This window comes from Grus americana, chromosome 10 (genome assembly GCF_028858705.1).
Source record: "Grus americana isolate bGruAme1 chromosome 10, bGruAme1.mat, whole genome shotgun sequence".
Taxonomy (NCBI): Eukaryota; Metazoa; Chordata; class Aves; order Gruiformes; family Gruidae; genus Grus; species Grus americana.
In genome coordinates this window covers 12,552,076-12,567,951 of record NC_072861.1, presented here as the reverse complement: position 1 = coordinate 12,567,951, position 15,876 = coordinate 12,552,076, and the positions used below count along the sequence as shown (strand labels likewise).

At 41.7% G+C, this 15,876-nt stretch overlaps 1 protein-coding gene across 4 annotated transcripts in view; it reads left to right on the top strand.

Moving 5' to 3' along the window:
• SHC4 (SHC adaptor protein 4) overlaps nucleotides 1–13,279 on the top strand; it is a 33,386-nt gene extending 20,107 nt beyond the window's left edge. For 2 of the 4 annotated variants that reach the window (XM_054837424.1, XM_054837427.1), the window contains exons 6-12: nucleotides 2,972–3,023; nucleotides 4,353–4,479; nucleotides 6,442–6,619; nucleotides 7,947–8,007; nucleotides 9,385–9,564; nucleotides 11,051–11,304; nucleotides 12,041–13,279. In XM_054837424.1, the coding sequence (XP_054693399.1) occupies nucleotides 2,972–3,023; nucleotides 4,353–4,479; nucleotides 6,442–6,619; nucleotides 7,947–8,007; nucleotides 9,385–9,564; nucleotides 11,051–11,304; nucleotides 12,041–12,196 (1,008 nt within the window). In that variant the 3' untranslated portion in view covers nucleotides 12,197–13,279. The remainder of the gene's footprint in view (nucleotides 1–2,971; nucleotides 3,024–4,352; nucleotides 4,480–6,441; nucleotides 6,620–7,946; nucleotides 8,008–9,384; nucleotides 9,565–11,050; nucleotides 11,305–12,040) is intronic. The other 2 variants (XM_054837425.1, XM_054837426.1) reach the window with 2 other exon arrangements.
• The last annotated feature ends 2,597 nt before the right edge of the window (nucleotides 13,280–15,876 follow it).

Below are 15,876 nucleotides of genomic sequence, written 5' to 3'. Positions count from 1 at the left end.
TGCTTCATCCCTTCCTATCCACAAGCACTAACAGACTATACTGCACTTCTGAATCATGACCAGTAATATAAGAAGACTGAGGGACTGAGATTAGAAAGGAGACATGGAATTGAGACACAGTAGATCTTTGATAGATACGTATAGTTAACTTTCCTGTTGCTCATCAGTGAGCCTCAGTTCATTCAAAAACCCTTAGACTTGGGGATCTAAAAATAAGAACACACAAATGTAGGAATTGAATCAGTTCTGTGGTCCCTGTAATCTAATACCTGTCACAAAAAGCCGTTAGCAATGGCACTTCTAAATGTTTAGGTAAATTAAGTCAAACAACTATGAGAACAGATGTGGCATAACCTTCTTCCTGCAGATATGGGTTTTTCTCCTAGTATCATAGTCATGAAGTCATTGATGTTTTCAAGCAAGAGGTTTCCTGTCTTCTTCCAAACTCTTTACTGAGTGATTGTAAGCAGGGAATTTGCCATCCATAAACATGCCCTATTCCCTCTTTGAATCTAAACAAGCCCTGCCCTGCTAGTGTTCTGAATTTAACACTCTATGTGTTACAAAAACAGTATTTTTTTTTCTCTGGAGGGCCACGTGGATGATGTACGGAGCCCAGCTGCTTAGCTCAGAGAGCTGCTGCCCAAGCTGCCTGAGAACTGGGGCTTCCGGAGCTGGGCTGGGAGGTGGGGAGGGAGCACGTGTGCAGGCTCTGTGCTGTCAGTCCTGCACCCAGAAGGCAGGTACAGCACAGGCCTGGTGCCAAACTGCTACATCCTTGTGATCCCATTTAAAGCTTAAGGCATTTTTGAGAGTCTGAGAAGTTCGAATTTCACCTTTAGATGCCTGTGCTACCCTAATACACCGCAGTGTACAATATAGTCCTTGGGCTTTGCTGAGCTTTCCTGATGTGAGTTTCCAGGTAGCTCCAAGTGCTGATGCGCTCTTGTGCTGAACATCGCCATGCTTCATTTCCAAATTCCACTTTTCTTGATAGTTAAACAATTTAAATATGTCCTTACGCTGACTTGGTTTTGAAGTATGTACCATGTCCTAGATGCTGGCTGTCTAGTTTGTCTTTATGTAACATTTCCAGTTTGGAAAATTCAGGGATGTGTTTTCAGACCTCTGCTCAGCAGGTTGGATGAGTAATTCTCCAGGGCTTGTTTATCTTTTTTAGTTTGGTTTGGGGTTTGGTTTTTTTTTTTTTTAGTATATATTATTATCCTGCAATGGTCTTGTACAGCGATTCCCATCAGATCTCACTGGCCACACAGGGCTGGGTCGGGTCAGCGCTTAATGGCAGGACCACCAAGAGATGTGCTTACACACAGATGTGCTGCAGGAAATGGGCTTGGTGGTGCAGCTGGTGATGCTTCTCTTGCTGGGGCGATAGGTGAAATGGAGGTCTTGCTCAGCAGTGGTAACTATAAACCTAGTGACCCTTCATATAAGGGGCGATTTTGCGCAGCTTATTCAGGTAATTTTTTCCAAAATTCCCTTTACATTTAAAATGGGAGATAGTTTCCACAGGACATACCTCTCCACCTGCCCCTACGTTTAGGGTCTAAGCACAGTTCAGTGTTGCTCTGCACTGTTAAGGAGTAGAGATATTCTACCCAAGAATAAAGCCTATTCCGGCTTTCTCTTAAAGCAAAGTCATCCGTGCATGTACATAAACATTACAAAGATATAAAAATAGCAGGTACTGCTCTAGTAACTTTAGTTTCTACTTGCTCTCTAGATCTAATTTATTTTAAATGTATCCTAAAATATTTATGAACTTTAAGAAAAACCTGAAAGGAAGAGGAAGGAAATTGAGTTCACTAAATGCATAAGAAATATTTAGCTTGCTTTGTTTTAATGATATTAACTTTGGAGATTTTTAAAAAAACTATCTAGGACAAGTTCTGCTGGCCCTAAGACCTGCCTCTTGTGTCCTTCATTGTGAATTATTAAATGATTGTTCTTGTGCATATTGCAAATGGGGGCCTTGTTTCCTGCCAGCTGATTGCATCTTCCCTCAAGAGAGCCATGCCTTTAAGCTGTGAATTGCATTTTCCCCATCCCGCCTTAAAGATCCAAAATAACAAAATGCATCTTTAATAATTAAAAGAATGTTATTCATTACCTCACCATTTTTACTATAACACTGAATTTTCAAGCGACTCTTTGCTTTTGCAGTATGACTAGAAATGTTAATTTTTCTATTCCAGTTCCCTTTTCAGTTTGACTGGAAAACCTGAGGATTATTTCAATGTTGGCTGGAAAGAGAATCTGAAACAGACATCTGATTATACTGAGGTTGTCTGATCTCAGCAGCTGCCTTGAGATCCAGAGTAATTTAACCTGATCGTAGCCAGACTAAAATCAGGCAGCAGCAATTGAGATCAGATACCTATTGTATTATGCAGTATTTTAAAGATCAGCTTTTCTCTAAGATGCCTTCAAAACTCAATCTTCATGCTACAAATCATGAATATTCTAACTCGTCCTTTGCAGTATATTAGCACCGTTTTATCTTCCACTGGTACTGGTAAGGTCCGTCCCAGCTAAAAGCTGTGACTGGCGGCTGGGCAGCCCCAAGGCGTTACACAGGAGAGGCTTTGAGCTCCATGGGAGCAGTGGAAAAGAGCAGCATTGCCTCCTCATGAGGCACCAGTTATGTTTCTAGTCCTGTTGCAGAGTCTGGAATTGAAAACACAGTTTATGGAAATCCCCAAGAATGCCAAATGATCTAGTGCATTTATTACAAGAAAAAGATTTCAGGACAATTACTGTGTTGATAGCCGCCAGTGTGTCGCTGATCCTTCCCTTAGCCCTCTTTGCTAGTACCTCCGGTTGTTTTCCCTGAAAGAAGCATGCTTTTTAAAGCTAAAAATATATATCTCTATACTCAGTTGCTTCGCTATGGTGGTAGGGTTGTTCATAATGATAATTTTCAAGATATTTGTTGTCTCCTTTCCTATAGGATACAACAGACTACGTTGCGTATGTAGCAAAAGATCCTGTTAATCAGAGAGGTATGGAAACAATTTTCAGATTGTTATACATGTTTATATGGTTGCTTTATCTGTACCAAGGAATGTTTGAGTTTTAAAATAAGAAAGCTACTGAACAGCTCAATATTTTGTACAATTCCTGCCTTCCCTGTATGGATTTGGGTGATGGTATGCAGGCTGTGGCTTTAAACGTCGTATTCTTTGTGCGACGAGGTGAGAATCTGCAGGTCAGACTAAAGCTGTACTAGCTGCTGGCTCCAGGCAGGGGTAGGAGCCTTCCCAAGCCAGCCTTGCCTGGGGAGGAAGGGCAGAGCCTGGCAAGGTTCCTGCTCTGGGACAGCTCCCAGATGAGGGAAGGGTAGTGAATGAGCCTCCTCATCTAACCCAGACTCCTGGGCGTGCTGCTGGAAGGCAGAGTGGGGTATATACTCAGGTGTATGAGACCTTGTTCCTTCTGCAGGCTAACCCAGGGGATAAAATCCCTTTCCATCGTTTTCATTATTTGCCTGCAGTACAAGAAAGACTGGCCTTTGGCTGCTTCTTTCATGCCAGACAGCTCTGAGAGCAGCACTGCCGATGGCTACGAAGTTGGTAGTGGGAGCTCACTCTAAGGTGCTGTGGATGGCTCAGAAGATCAGGATGCTTCCTGGAGAAGATGGGCTGGAGCCTTACGGTCTGGCCTGCCACCTCTGTGTAGCTCCATCACCGCTATTTTGAGTAACCTGGGGTACCCTGTGAGTTCACCAGTAAATCCTGGTATTGATGCTGGGATGTGCAGAACTCCTGTACCCTGGCAGCCTGCAGGCAGGGCTGGCAGCTGGCCCAGCACCATCCCTGAGTGCTATCTCATGGTGGCTCTGCAGAGGGGAGAGCTGGTCCTGGGCACAGGGCACTCACTACTGGAGTGAGTTTCCCAAAGTTGTGCGTGAGAACAAGGACTGGTGGCAGGAGCATGGTCTTGCCCCAAGGGAGCCCTGCCCCAGGCTGCCAGAGCCACCCATACTGGTGTGTTCATGCTGTTTCACGTGAAAACTGCACGCTGGCAGGGCTGGTTCTCTCCCCTGCTTCTGCTGACTGCCAGGCAAGGAGACGAAAGGAGATGCAGGAGCACTCCATGCTGGAAGCATAAATGGAGAGGTTTTTTGATTGAGTTATAAGTTGATACTGTGATTAAAAACTACTTAGAGCAATTTCCTTAACACATCAAAAATCTCAGTCTGTATCATGTCCTAAAGCTAACTAGATGCATAATTTCATGCCCAGCTTTTCTGCTGTAAGCAATATAGCTCGTGTCTGTCTCTTCTGGTATGTAGTGCATTTACTTAATTAAAGTAAGGTGTCTCTTTGCAGCATGCCACATACTGGAATGTCCCAATGGGATGGCGCAGGAGGTGATAAACACCATAGGGCAGGCTTTTGAGCTCCGGTTCAAACAGTACCTGAAGAACCCATCCAGCCTGGTTACGTCTAATGAAAGGTCAGCACATTCTCAGTCACTTAACTGGTGGTTTCCTTCTCTTTAGTAATTTTCAGGAAAACAATATATATAAATAAGATGCTTTGGATATGCTTTCTGGACATATGCTAATTGTAATATATGCTGTATGCACAGAATATAATAGACTAAAATTAGCTTATTCCAGCAAACTCCGTTGATTTGTGTTACGTTTGTACAGGTACGTAACACAGAATTTAGCAACATTGTTCCTTAGCTAAAACAGCCTTATCATGTGAGTAAGCGGAACAAATGTCCAAATTACTCCGTCCGAGTAAGTTCAACGCACGCACACACTCTGAGCTCAGTCCTGACCCATGCCAAGTTTAAGCTTGCTGCAGCTGTGGAAAGTGTGTGATGGGGAAAAAAAGCCATTGTAATTCACCTTTCTGCTGTTCTGCTCAAGTCCTGGCAGTGGCCTCAGATTCTACCTAGTGTGGCTTACATCAGCCTCATATATTGAAATAAACACAGCCACTGCTTGGCACTTTCAAGTGCGAAGCCCTGTCCTCTGCACATTGCTCAAAATATAGGGCCTAGATTAATTTCTGGACCGCAATTCCCTATTTCAATTACCCTTTTTCCATTGCACTAGCGACACAATTCTTGCTCTAATTTATGGCTGTCCTCACAGGTTAGCCATGCCTGTTTTTCTTAGTCTTTTCTTTACTGTTATGCCAAATTTGATCACTTGCTACCTCCATCAGTAGGTAAAGCTGTAACGCTGCTTAACTGCATCCTGCGCACCGGGAGTCGCTGTGCAGGCGGTGTCACTGGTACAGTGCCTGATGCAATGCAACAGAACTGGTTTTATTACATAACAGCAGCCCCAGCTCCAGTTTATATTTATTTCATTCTGTATAGTGGTTCTTACCATTCCACTGCTAATACTGGTCTGTGTTCCCTGGGGACAATAACCAGCGGAAGAGCCTTTCCTATGAAACTCTGCTAGGTTATGCCACAAGTAAATCAGAGCGAGGAGAAATGAGAGAGGCTAATTAGATTCCCTCCTTGAGCCTAACCCGCAGCCAGCCTCGGAGAACGGTCCTCGGGCAGAGAAGTCGGATATTGCTGTGTGAATGAGTCACTCACTTCCAAACTGCTATGAATCACATAATCAAATACTTGCACTGCATATCACATAATCAACTACTTGAACTTTATCTCTTTCCTGCTCGAGGCCTTTTATCCAATTATATTCTTGTTAAACAGGGAAGTAAGATTTGAGATGAGCTTTTTATTTTGGGACCGGAGACAGTACAGGAAGCACCTAGTTGTTTTGCAGCGTATCAGCTGTACATTTAAACTATCATCATTCTGGTTTAGCTCAAGAAAAACATTGGGCGCTCTCCTTCGTGTCATTCAGTGTTTTCTTCAAGCTGAAACAGAACAGTTATATTGATTATGGTTATTAAAATCAGGGTACATGGCACTCAGGAAAGTTACAATTTTTTTTTTAAACAATATTTGATTTTCTAAAACAGTTGCAGGGTTGTCTAACTGAATGCCATGAGGTTTTAATTTTGTCTTGCGAGTCCCCGCTGTCCTGGCAATTTATACAGTTGAGACAAGAAGCTGGAGGAATTAGTTTTATGGTCTACATTTGGACACCTTAATGAATGATGATGCATTGGCATCCTTGTCTTAGAGTTTCAGTAGGCTGCTCTTATATTTTCAAGTCAAAGAAAAGGGATCTGGGCTGCCCAGTGCTAAGAAAAGGACTGTACCTCCCTGCACCCCAAACTGTGATGACTCCATTTTTAATTTGGGAAGAAGGAACTGGAAAAATAAAGAGCTCTGAAAGTTCAGGCCCAAAGCCCTTTACAGCCTCCATATGGCTAATCTGTGTATTGTGCGATGTGCAGACACTGGGGATATTTGCCTACACTAGAAAGCAGTTATTACATCAGTTGCTTCTCCCCCCCCCCCCCCATATTTTTTCAGCGAGGCATCAAATGCTAATGGATCAGCTGGGAATTCACAGGAGAGGGAGGATCATGAATATTACAATGAAATTCCAGGGAAAGAACCTCCCACCGGTGGAGTGTTAGACATGCGAATGAAAGTGCAAACAGACCAAAGGGCTAACTGTCTTACACAGTGCAAAAAGCAGTATTGCTTGGTAAGTACATCATTTTCTGGGATAAGTATTTGCTGCCTATTATGGGAATGAACGCACCGTGGTTTTGCTGTGGTGTAAAGGATGGCATTAACATCAGAACCAGGTCCTGATTATCCTGGGAAAGGGTTTTTTAGGCTAGATTTAATGATGCTTAGTACATAATTGAATCCCAAAGCACTTTCTGAATATTAACTGCTTTGTCCTTAGAGGACTTTTAGGAGACCAAGTAATATTCCCTTGTTCACTCGTTAGCTGTGAGAAGAAAATAGATAAAGATTTAAATGGCTTGTCTGAGAGAACATCTGCAAAATCTGGGACCTCCTGGCTCCTGATTCTGTGATCTGATAAATATTTCATCCTGTCCATTATGCTCTACAACCTATACATACATTAACAGTTTGCAGTGTATATGCAACATTAATTACCCTCGGAGTGTTTCAAGAGGCTCTGTTAAATCAGCCAGGGATAGTGGGGAATAAAAACCAATCAGGGAGTAAAACCAGCCGAGTTCAGACTGGCTACACAGACTTCGAAGCCTGCTGTGCGAGTTCTTGGAAACGCCGGTGTTTCCCCTCTCAGGGAAGCAGGCACCACCGCTTTGCTCAGAGGGAGCGCACTCAGACGTGCCTGCTGGAATCCAGTTGGTCCTGTCTAAAAAGTTGCTGCTCCTGAGTGTTACTTGTGTCTGGTGGCGACTGCTCCCAGGCTCCTGGGCTGCTGCTCCATCCTTTTTTTGCTTTGTTAACCTCAACCATGCTCCAGATCTTGGCTGTGGGCCTGGTGGTCTGCGCCTCCCCAGCAGTTCTCTAAAAAGGTGTTTGACTACCTCCTGAGTTTGCATTCGAAGCTCGCCAGTTGTTGCAAGGAGTTACCCTGCAGCATGTAAATACAAATGCCTTTTTTTCCATGGGGTGTTACTTTTTGTTTTTCCTTTCAGTTCTGGTGACCTCTTAGTGCTGCTCGTACAACTTGGTGACTATTTCACTTTCAAACCACGATGGCTAGTTATTTCTCCTTGCTTTTATTGCAAGGAACATTTACAAGAAAATCTGAACTTTGCTACCTAGGAGTTATACTGTATACACTAAACCTTAGAAATGTAACTGGAGCGTTAAGAGTCTTTGTGAGGCTGGCATATGTCCAGACATGATGCCCTGTAGAAAGATGAGTATCAGCATGAAATATTATTTGGGGAGATGGGCATTTTTCGGTGAGGAAGATACGTTTAGTCACCTGTATCCCAATTAAATGGTGCATGGATATTTTAAAGTTACCTGAGATTTCTAAGGGACTACTTTACATGACTGTTTTTACACTTTTTCTACAGACGGGCAGCCCGACATTCATCAATATATATGAAAATTGCCCAGAAGAAAACAAACCTGTGGGTATGTACTCTGTTTTCCTTCTCATGCATATGCAGAATTAACCAAGGCAGACTGCCTGGAAGAGCTGCCCCTTGGCTTTCGATACAATAGTGAAAAGCGTTCTACTTAGTGGGTCATTTCTAGTTCCCTAGATGAAGGGCAGACAAAAAAGCCTTACAGCTTTTCTAAAGGCCACTAATCTATCTTCGTGTCTGCTGGCAGACTTACTCGTTTTACTTGTCATGATACTGTACAGTAGCTCTTTGTTTTTTAATTCTCTTTCATATTCTTTGTTGTTTTATTCCCTTTCATACCCTTTGAAAAAGGAAGATACTTCGTTGCTTATCGGTCTCTGAAAATACCCCTTCCCCCTACAAATGCTTGACGAGACCCAAACTATCAGCACAGGGTGGTTGTTCCAACAGAGCCTGTGCCCTCGGTGCCAGCGTCACTGGCTTCTCAGTGCGGCTGTGCCCTTCCCCTGCCTTGGGCGGCTCTGTGCCGAGATCAATTTGCCTTTAGCAAAACCTGCTCTCTGGGACCCCTGAGACCACCAGCCTCCATCCCCTTCTGGACTTCCCTTGCCACAGCTGATGCCTGGAGCATATTTTCTCAGTTCATCTCTCTCACTGCACAATAAAGTCCTTTTTGAATTCCCACCTGCATCGCTCTAAAGTGATCTGTTACATTGTCTGCAGGGGATAGCTCAGTTTATGTTATTTCTGATTTAAGGAAAGGAGAATCAAATGGTTTCTACAAAGAGAGGGTGAACAAATAAAAGAATGAATGAATAGATCTATGAATAAAACATTTGCTAAAGAGCAAAAATATGTGTGCTATTTGGCTAGCTGAAGTGCTATTATTTTCGTACCCTGCAGGGGGTATTCTGTTAGCCTGTTCCTAGACTTGGATCCTAACCTGATAGATGTGGCTTTGGCTATCCAGGCAGAGCCACAAAGCGCCAACCTCCTCCATCTTCCCTGCTCCACCAGAATAGCAAGAGAATTGTTCAGCTTCCTACGTGTTGGGGTTTTTTTGTGGTGCAGAGGGGAAGGAAAGGGTTTTGCAACAAACAACGTATATGACTTGTGTTTCTGTAGTCATATGTATTAATTTCTTTTCAGTCAGTGGGGGATTTACTGCTGACATTGATTGAAGCAGAAGTGAATCAGTGCAGAACATTTTTGAAAACTTCATTCTAACCCATTTTGCATAGTATACCTTGTGCCTTCTAGCCATAATGAAAAATGACTTCATCTTCCAATTTTTTTTCTTCTGAATGACTTTAGTGGTATATATCAGAACAGCAATGTTCCTATTTCAACTTTTACAGTTATTTTAACTTGAGTTTAAAAAAAAAAAAGAAGGAAGTCTGTGCATACTATATACTAATTGCAGGTAATTGTGGTGAAAGATCACAGAAGACAAAAAAAGAGGCAATGTTACTGAAGCCTGCCTACAAAACAGATCTTTTTGATGATCCATGTTACATCAACACACAGACCCTGCATTCCGCTGTCTGTACAGCCCGTGGTACAGCAACAACACAGATCCATGGGAGCCCACTGCGTCAGGCCAGTAGGTTCCCATTGCAATACCATATCTTTCTAAGCTTTGAAAGGATGGGTCTTGTCATCTGTGTGCATGGAGAAGGATTTTGGTTTCCTCATAAGAAATATAGAAAAGATGGGGGGAAGAGATCCTTCCTGTTGTTTTGGTTTTGTTTGTTTGGTTTTTTGCTTGTTAAATTCAAGATAAAGGGGATTAAAGAGTAAAAGTAGTGATGGTAAGCAAGCAGAGTAACCTTTCATCTTCTGTAGTTGATTAATGACGATAGTGGTCCACAGGTAATAATAACAAGCAAGTCTTTAAGATGATGTGAAAGCTTGGGACTGCACCATACCTCAAGGAAGAGGGTTCTCCTTGCATGCTCAAGATCTTAACCACTGTAAGGTGGAAGTGGCCTCAGGTGCCTCAGCTTCTCAGGCAGTAGCACACAATGTCAAAGTGGGATCGTTATGACCGTCTTTTCTCAAATCTTGCATAAGTGACCATTGAATCTCATCCAATAATTTCTAAATCAAAGCGTTTGATCAGTAGTATCTATTAAATGTATGTCGAATTAAATCTTGATTTCCAGACTCCAAGTGGTGGATATCCATTAAATGACTATATAGTTGCTACTGATTGTCCTCATTATTGAAAATACTTTATTTATTAGCTTTGCCTTCTACAGTTTCCCACTGAGTGTTTTTTCTGTCAGAGTTGGCTCCACACAAGAAAGTGGGCAGAACTACAGTAAAGGAAATCTGTGACCATTGAGACATTTCCAACCCAGGGCTGTATTATGCTCAGGCTATATCCTGAGGACCCTTAGGTTGCACAATTCCATTGAAGAAGTGGTATCCTCTTATTTTCCTTAGAAAAATCCTGCCTGTGAATCATTTGCAGTCTGACTGGCTATATCCCAAACCACCCAGTTTTGTTAGTACATTCAGTAATTGTTCGGTTTTTTTCATAGCAGATGCATCATGCTGTAATCCTTCCCTTCTGGCTATGTTGGCCATGTTGTCTTACATTCCTGCACATAGCTGGAGCCACTCAACATGACTCTCCCAATGATCCATGACAATCTCTTCAGAGCTTGTTAAGGAAGAAGGGAAAAAGATTAAAAAAAAAAAAAAAAAGAAAAAAAAAAGGCTAAAAAACAATGAAAATCTTGTTTTAACAGGGAAGATTTGACTTTTTAATACAACCAAAGAAATAAAAACTCAAAACAGTAGAGCATCAGAAAAATTCCTGTTTCCAGTTCCTGTTGCCTAGCGACCCAAGGCTTTCCCATCTAAGGTATGAGAGGAGATAGTGTGATAATTTTACCTAATGCACTGGAAGGCTGTGTGCATTCATGTGTGCATATTATTACAGTCTGTAAGGTTGGTTTGATCACAGCTTCAGGACCGAACCATTTGAATTTTTTAAAAGCTATAAAACATATTGTCTCGCATCCTTTTAGGATGAAGTTCTAGGTGAAGTGTCCAATACATTCCACTTCATTTAATTTTAGAATTACCGGAAGCTGTTCAGCAGAGTGCCACAAGCAACACAGCTGGTCTCTGTGTTCTGCCACAAATAAAGCAACAGCTAAAGAATGAAGATTGTTACCATGGCAAATTAAACAGGAAAGCAGCAGAGAGCCTCCTAGTCAACGATGGGGATTTTCTGGTGCGAGAGAGCACAACGTCACCTGGTCAGTATGTCCTCAGTGGACTTCAGGGAGGGCAAGCAAAGCATCTGCTCTTGGTGGATCCTGAGGGCAAGGTATGAATGTTTCATATACTGAAATTCCAGGGCTGTTCAGATATTTCAGTCAAAATGCATGGGTGCATTCCAGGAAGTGGAACTGATCTGATTCCATCCAGGTTAATTTAAATTTAGTCAGTGACTTCAGTAGGTTTGAAAGTTCAATTCAAGAACTTATAAGCATCGAAGTACCATGGAAATAGAAGTGAGGTACTGAAATACTGCTGTTAGTCCGCGTGCTGATAATTAGGGTATACACTTAATACGTCCTTTGAGTTGTTATTATATTGCTAGAAGAATAACCCTAACATTAAATAATGAATTTGATTAGTAACACACTTCTGGATACAGAAGAGGTAGAGCCGGTTTTTGTCACTTCAATTCTACTTGCTTCTGCTCAGGGCTAGAAGAGCGCTCTTGAGTGACATCTCTCAGAGGACAGAGTAAATCAGAAAAGTAATCCTCAGTGGGATTTAGGGAAAAATATCTCTCTTCTGTGGAGAGAAAAAAAAAAAAAGGTTATTTCATTCCCCTTAGCAGAATCAGCCCAGTTCTACATACGGTCTCTTTAACTTGGTCCTCTGCTTTCATGTCAGCTAACAGTAGGTCACAGGATGGGTCTGAATTGCTGTCTACAGCCTAATGATCCTGGTTCAGTGGCTTCAATGCCTTTTGACTGTAATGTGCTAGGCTCATGCCCAACCAGTTATAAGCACATCTAACCCTAAATACATTTTTTTGCTTCTTTCATTAGGTGAGAACCAAAGACCACGTATTTGATAGTGTGGGTCATCTTATTCAGTATCACATGGAAAATAATTTGCCAATCATCTCTTCTGGAAGTGAAGTGAGCTTGAAGCAGCCTGTAAGGAAAGAGAGTAATGTGGGACACATGCAGTATCACAAATAATCCCTTGGATCTCAGAAATCCCAAGACAATTCATATCTGAAAACTGTACCGAGAACTTTCCATTACGAAGACAATTCAAAAAAGTATAGACTGCACTTTCTGCTGCTGTTCCAGAAGATACCCTTTTGTGTGTGTATGTATGAATGTATGTATATGTGTATATCTATGTAGATCTATAGAGATCAACAAGCATAGTTATATAGATATATATAATCTCAATGAAATTACACCTTCGGAGTGTGAGATTCATTTGTGAGAAGGTATTTTAGACATGCACAAATGTCACTTTCAAGGTCATACTGAATCAGTAACTATTTAAAAGCACAATTAAACCTCTACATGCAAAAGCTCACTTGAACGAACTGCTGGAACATTAGTATGTGCCTTTTAGCATAGAATTATTGGAAACCAGTATTATTTATACTGAATTAGGTTTGGGTGGCTAAACAAACATGTCTAAGCTTTTAACTATTTGCCAAAACAAGTACAATTTGAATATTACTAAAATATCATCTGCTTTCGATAGACACTAATGATTTCATTTTGCTTGTAACAGCACTTTACTAGCAAGTAATGTTTGAAATGAATAGCATTCACAATACAGAAAGGTTGCCCGGTTTCTTAATCATTTTTTATCACTGTCTGACTACTCAAAGATCTGAGATTATGCAACATTTACAAAGTTGAAATTAATATATGTAATATAATTTTGGAATAGAACTTGTTAAAGGACAGGCATGCTAGATCCTAATATTTTTGTCTTGCATATGATTTTACTATTATTACCAATTAATACTGGAGACATCTTTTTTTAAAGGTAGGCTAAATATATTTTCATTGATTACATAGTTGTTTACAAACTAGAGAAGGTGAACAAAACTAATGAAACATTCTGAGAGAAAACTATTTAAAAGACTGTTTGAACTTTGCATGTGCCCTTATTCAGTGTTCTTTCCAAAACCAGATATGGTTTTCCCTTTCTTCACGTAGAGTCTATTTGTTCCTAAACGTGGAAAAAAGTCTTTTAAAGGAAACCTATGAAGTGTTTTGCCACAATAAATACTCTAAATACGAACAATCCTATATTCAGAGTGAACAGTGATTTCTTGGGCTTCCTGTTGAAGAAACAATGATTTAATAAGTAACTGAAGAAAGGCAGGGGGATTTGGGGAATGAACTGGTAGTCCAGACGATGGCCTGAGAAAGTTGTCCCTTTAAGGTAAGTAATGTCTTCTGGCATGAGCAGGGGCATTCTCTCTGTCTCCCAGCCCACCAGCTCAGTTCCATAAGGCAGACAATTGTGAAGTTCAGCAATTGCTGGAAGACTCAACAATAAAAAAATTACATTCTGTTCTTTTGCCTGTGTTCATGTTAAATGGGACATTATAGTAAGAGCTCTTTCCTCTAGAAAACAAGAGGGGTCATATACACAAAAAATTATTGAAGACATAAGCTTCCTTGGAGGGGAAAATATGATGTAAAGAGCTACACTTAGAGCTGACTAAAAACCATCTTTATTCTTATCCTCAGCTAATAGGCACAAAATATGTTTCATTCCTTGATAACAACATGATTAAAATATTCAAATACATATACTGAAGCAGTGAGAAGCTTTAAAACATTAGTAGTTGATTTCCTTCTTAATAGTCTGGCATTATTGATACCTCAAGCCTTCAGACTAGAAGCTCAAGCTTATGCCTGTTCTATCCTATGCAAGAGTTCATGCTCAAGCTTTGTGCCACTGTAAGGATAGCTAGCAAGAAACTCTAAGGGCAATATTAAATCCCTGCATAGTACCATTTCTATTCTCCCGTCTTGCCAGACTTCATTATGTGCTTGATGTGAGTTTATTGAACAAACAATGAAGCAAAAATAGCTACTTCTGTGGCGTGTCAAGGGGAGAGAAAGACCTGCATAGGGCAATTTTGATTTTTTGCATCAAAGCTGAGTTTTATGACAGGTCATAGAAGGAAAATGTGCAGAACACCATCTCTATTTTTAGAACAAATCAAAGCTACTCAGGACTGGAATAACAGTGTTTGGAGTTGTGATAGTATGAGATCAAAGTTGTATGACTTTACCAGTCAAGATGCTGACTTAGGGATTTTTTTTTCACTTTACCAATGCATAAAATCATCCAGAGCCAATCTGTGATGTTTGGATCACAGTATGACACAGTCTAAGTCTCCCTCTTTGAACATCACTAACTTAAACAGAAGACCAGAATCTTTGTTTTGTTGCGCCTGCATCTTTTGTCTGTGTCTGAAGCAAAACTGTGAAGGAAAAAGGGAAAGAAAGGGAGATAATTGGGTGCTAGTGCAATAAACAAGTATCTCAAAACCTCTTGATGTGAAAGAAGGCAAAGAATCCAACTAATTACAGATACAGTTCAAACACAACACATCCATGCATTAGAAACAATGTTTTCCTAAAGTACGTTCATTCTTCTGGAGCTGGAACTAGGACCTCAGTTTTTGATTTCTAACATTTATATGCTTTCACTTAGTTATTAATGCTGCTTTTAGGCTCTGTGGACCAGCCATCTTGTGTAAGGTGCACTATGAGCGCCTGTGTGGAAGTCTTAGAAGAATTAACTATGCTAAAAAGAAAAAAAAGTCATCTGAATTTCAGAAAGTTTTCCAAAATACTGTTCTTGAGAAAATCAATATGAATTGTCAGGCACATTTAAACTTTGGGGTTTTTTTAAAATCATTTCATGATGGTGAAAATGCTGAGGAAAATTGCATAATTTCTGTTCTAATGGTTAGTAGAACCCCCTGGGAAAAATAGCTAGTTCTGCCTATAATGTCACATTTACAAGGCATAGCATGTTCGTTCTTTGTCAAAGCTCCTATAAATTTCACTGAAACACACTAACACACATATCTGCTTGCTTCCATCAATAAAAATGTTGTAACAAATGATCCAAATGCCTCTCTCCTGCTACAGCTTCCATTTTCTGCTGCTAGAGCAGGCAGACAGCATTACTGGTGAGGGTAAGTGTCACCAGATGGAGCTATTACAGATCTTCCTCATCTCTGAACACTCACTGTTAAAAAAAAAAAAAAAATCTGATTTTTTTTTTTGAATGCTTGCTACAGGCAATTTTGTAGAAGAAATTTGTTCGCTCAGAGAAACTCTTAACTTTTTAAACATTAAAGTAAGCCCTCGAAGCAGACCGGCTCCCTGAGCACTCTGAGGAAGGCCGCCTGTGCGTGACCCGGGTGCTGCTGCGCTTCCCCGGGCTTCGCGGGGCAAAGGCTCTGACGCATTTCCTCGTGTGCGGCCCCGCCCGGGGCCTCAGGCACCGTGGCCACCACCACTCCGTCAGCGCAGTGCGAGGAGGGGACAAGCTGCGGGCAGCTCCTTCAGGGGTGGCTCCTGTGTGAGGAGAGGGGTGACAATCTTCCCCCGAGCCACGCAGCTGCTCTAAAATGAGAGATGCTCGTGCCATCCTCTCAGCTTTCATCATGACGCTGTTGTGACCAGCGTCACATGACGTCATCCCCTTGGGCTGTGACCTCACGAGGGCATCTCCTCGACAAGCCCGCCGCACGTTGCCAAGCACGTTTCGCTACCGCGCGTCCCCTCCGCCGCGCGCCCCGAATATCCCCCCACCTCACGCCCTGCGCACGCACTCGTAACGTCACGGGGAGACCCCACCCCTCCGCGAAATAGCC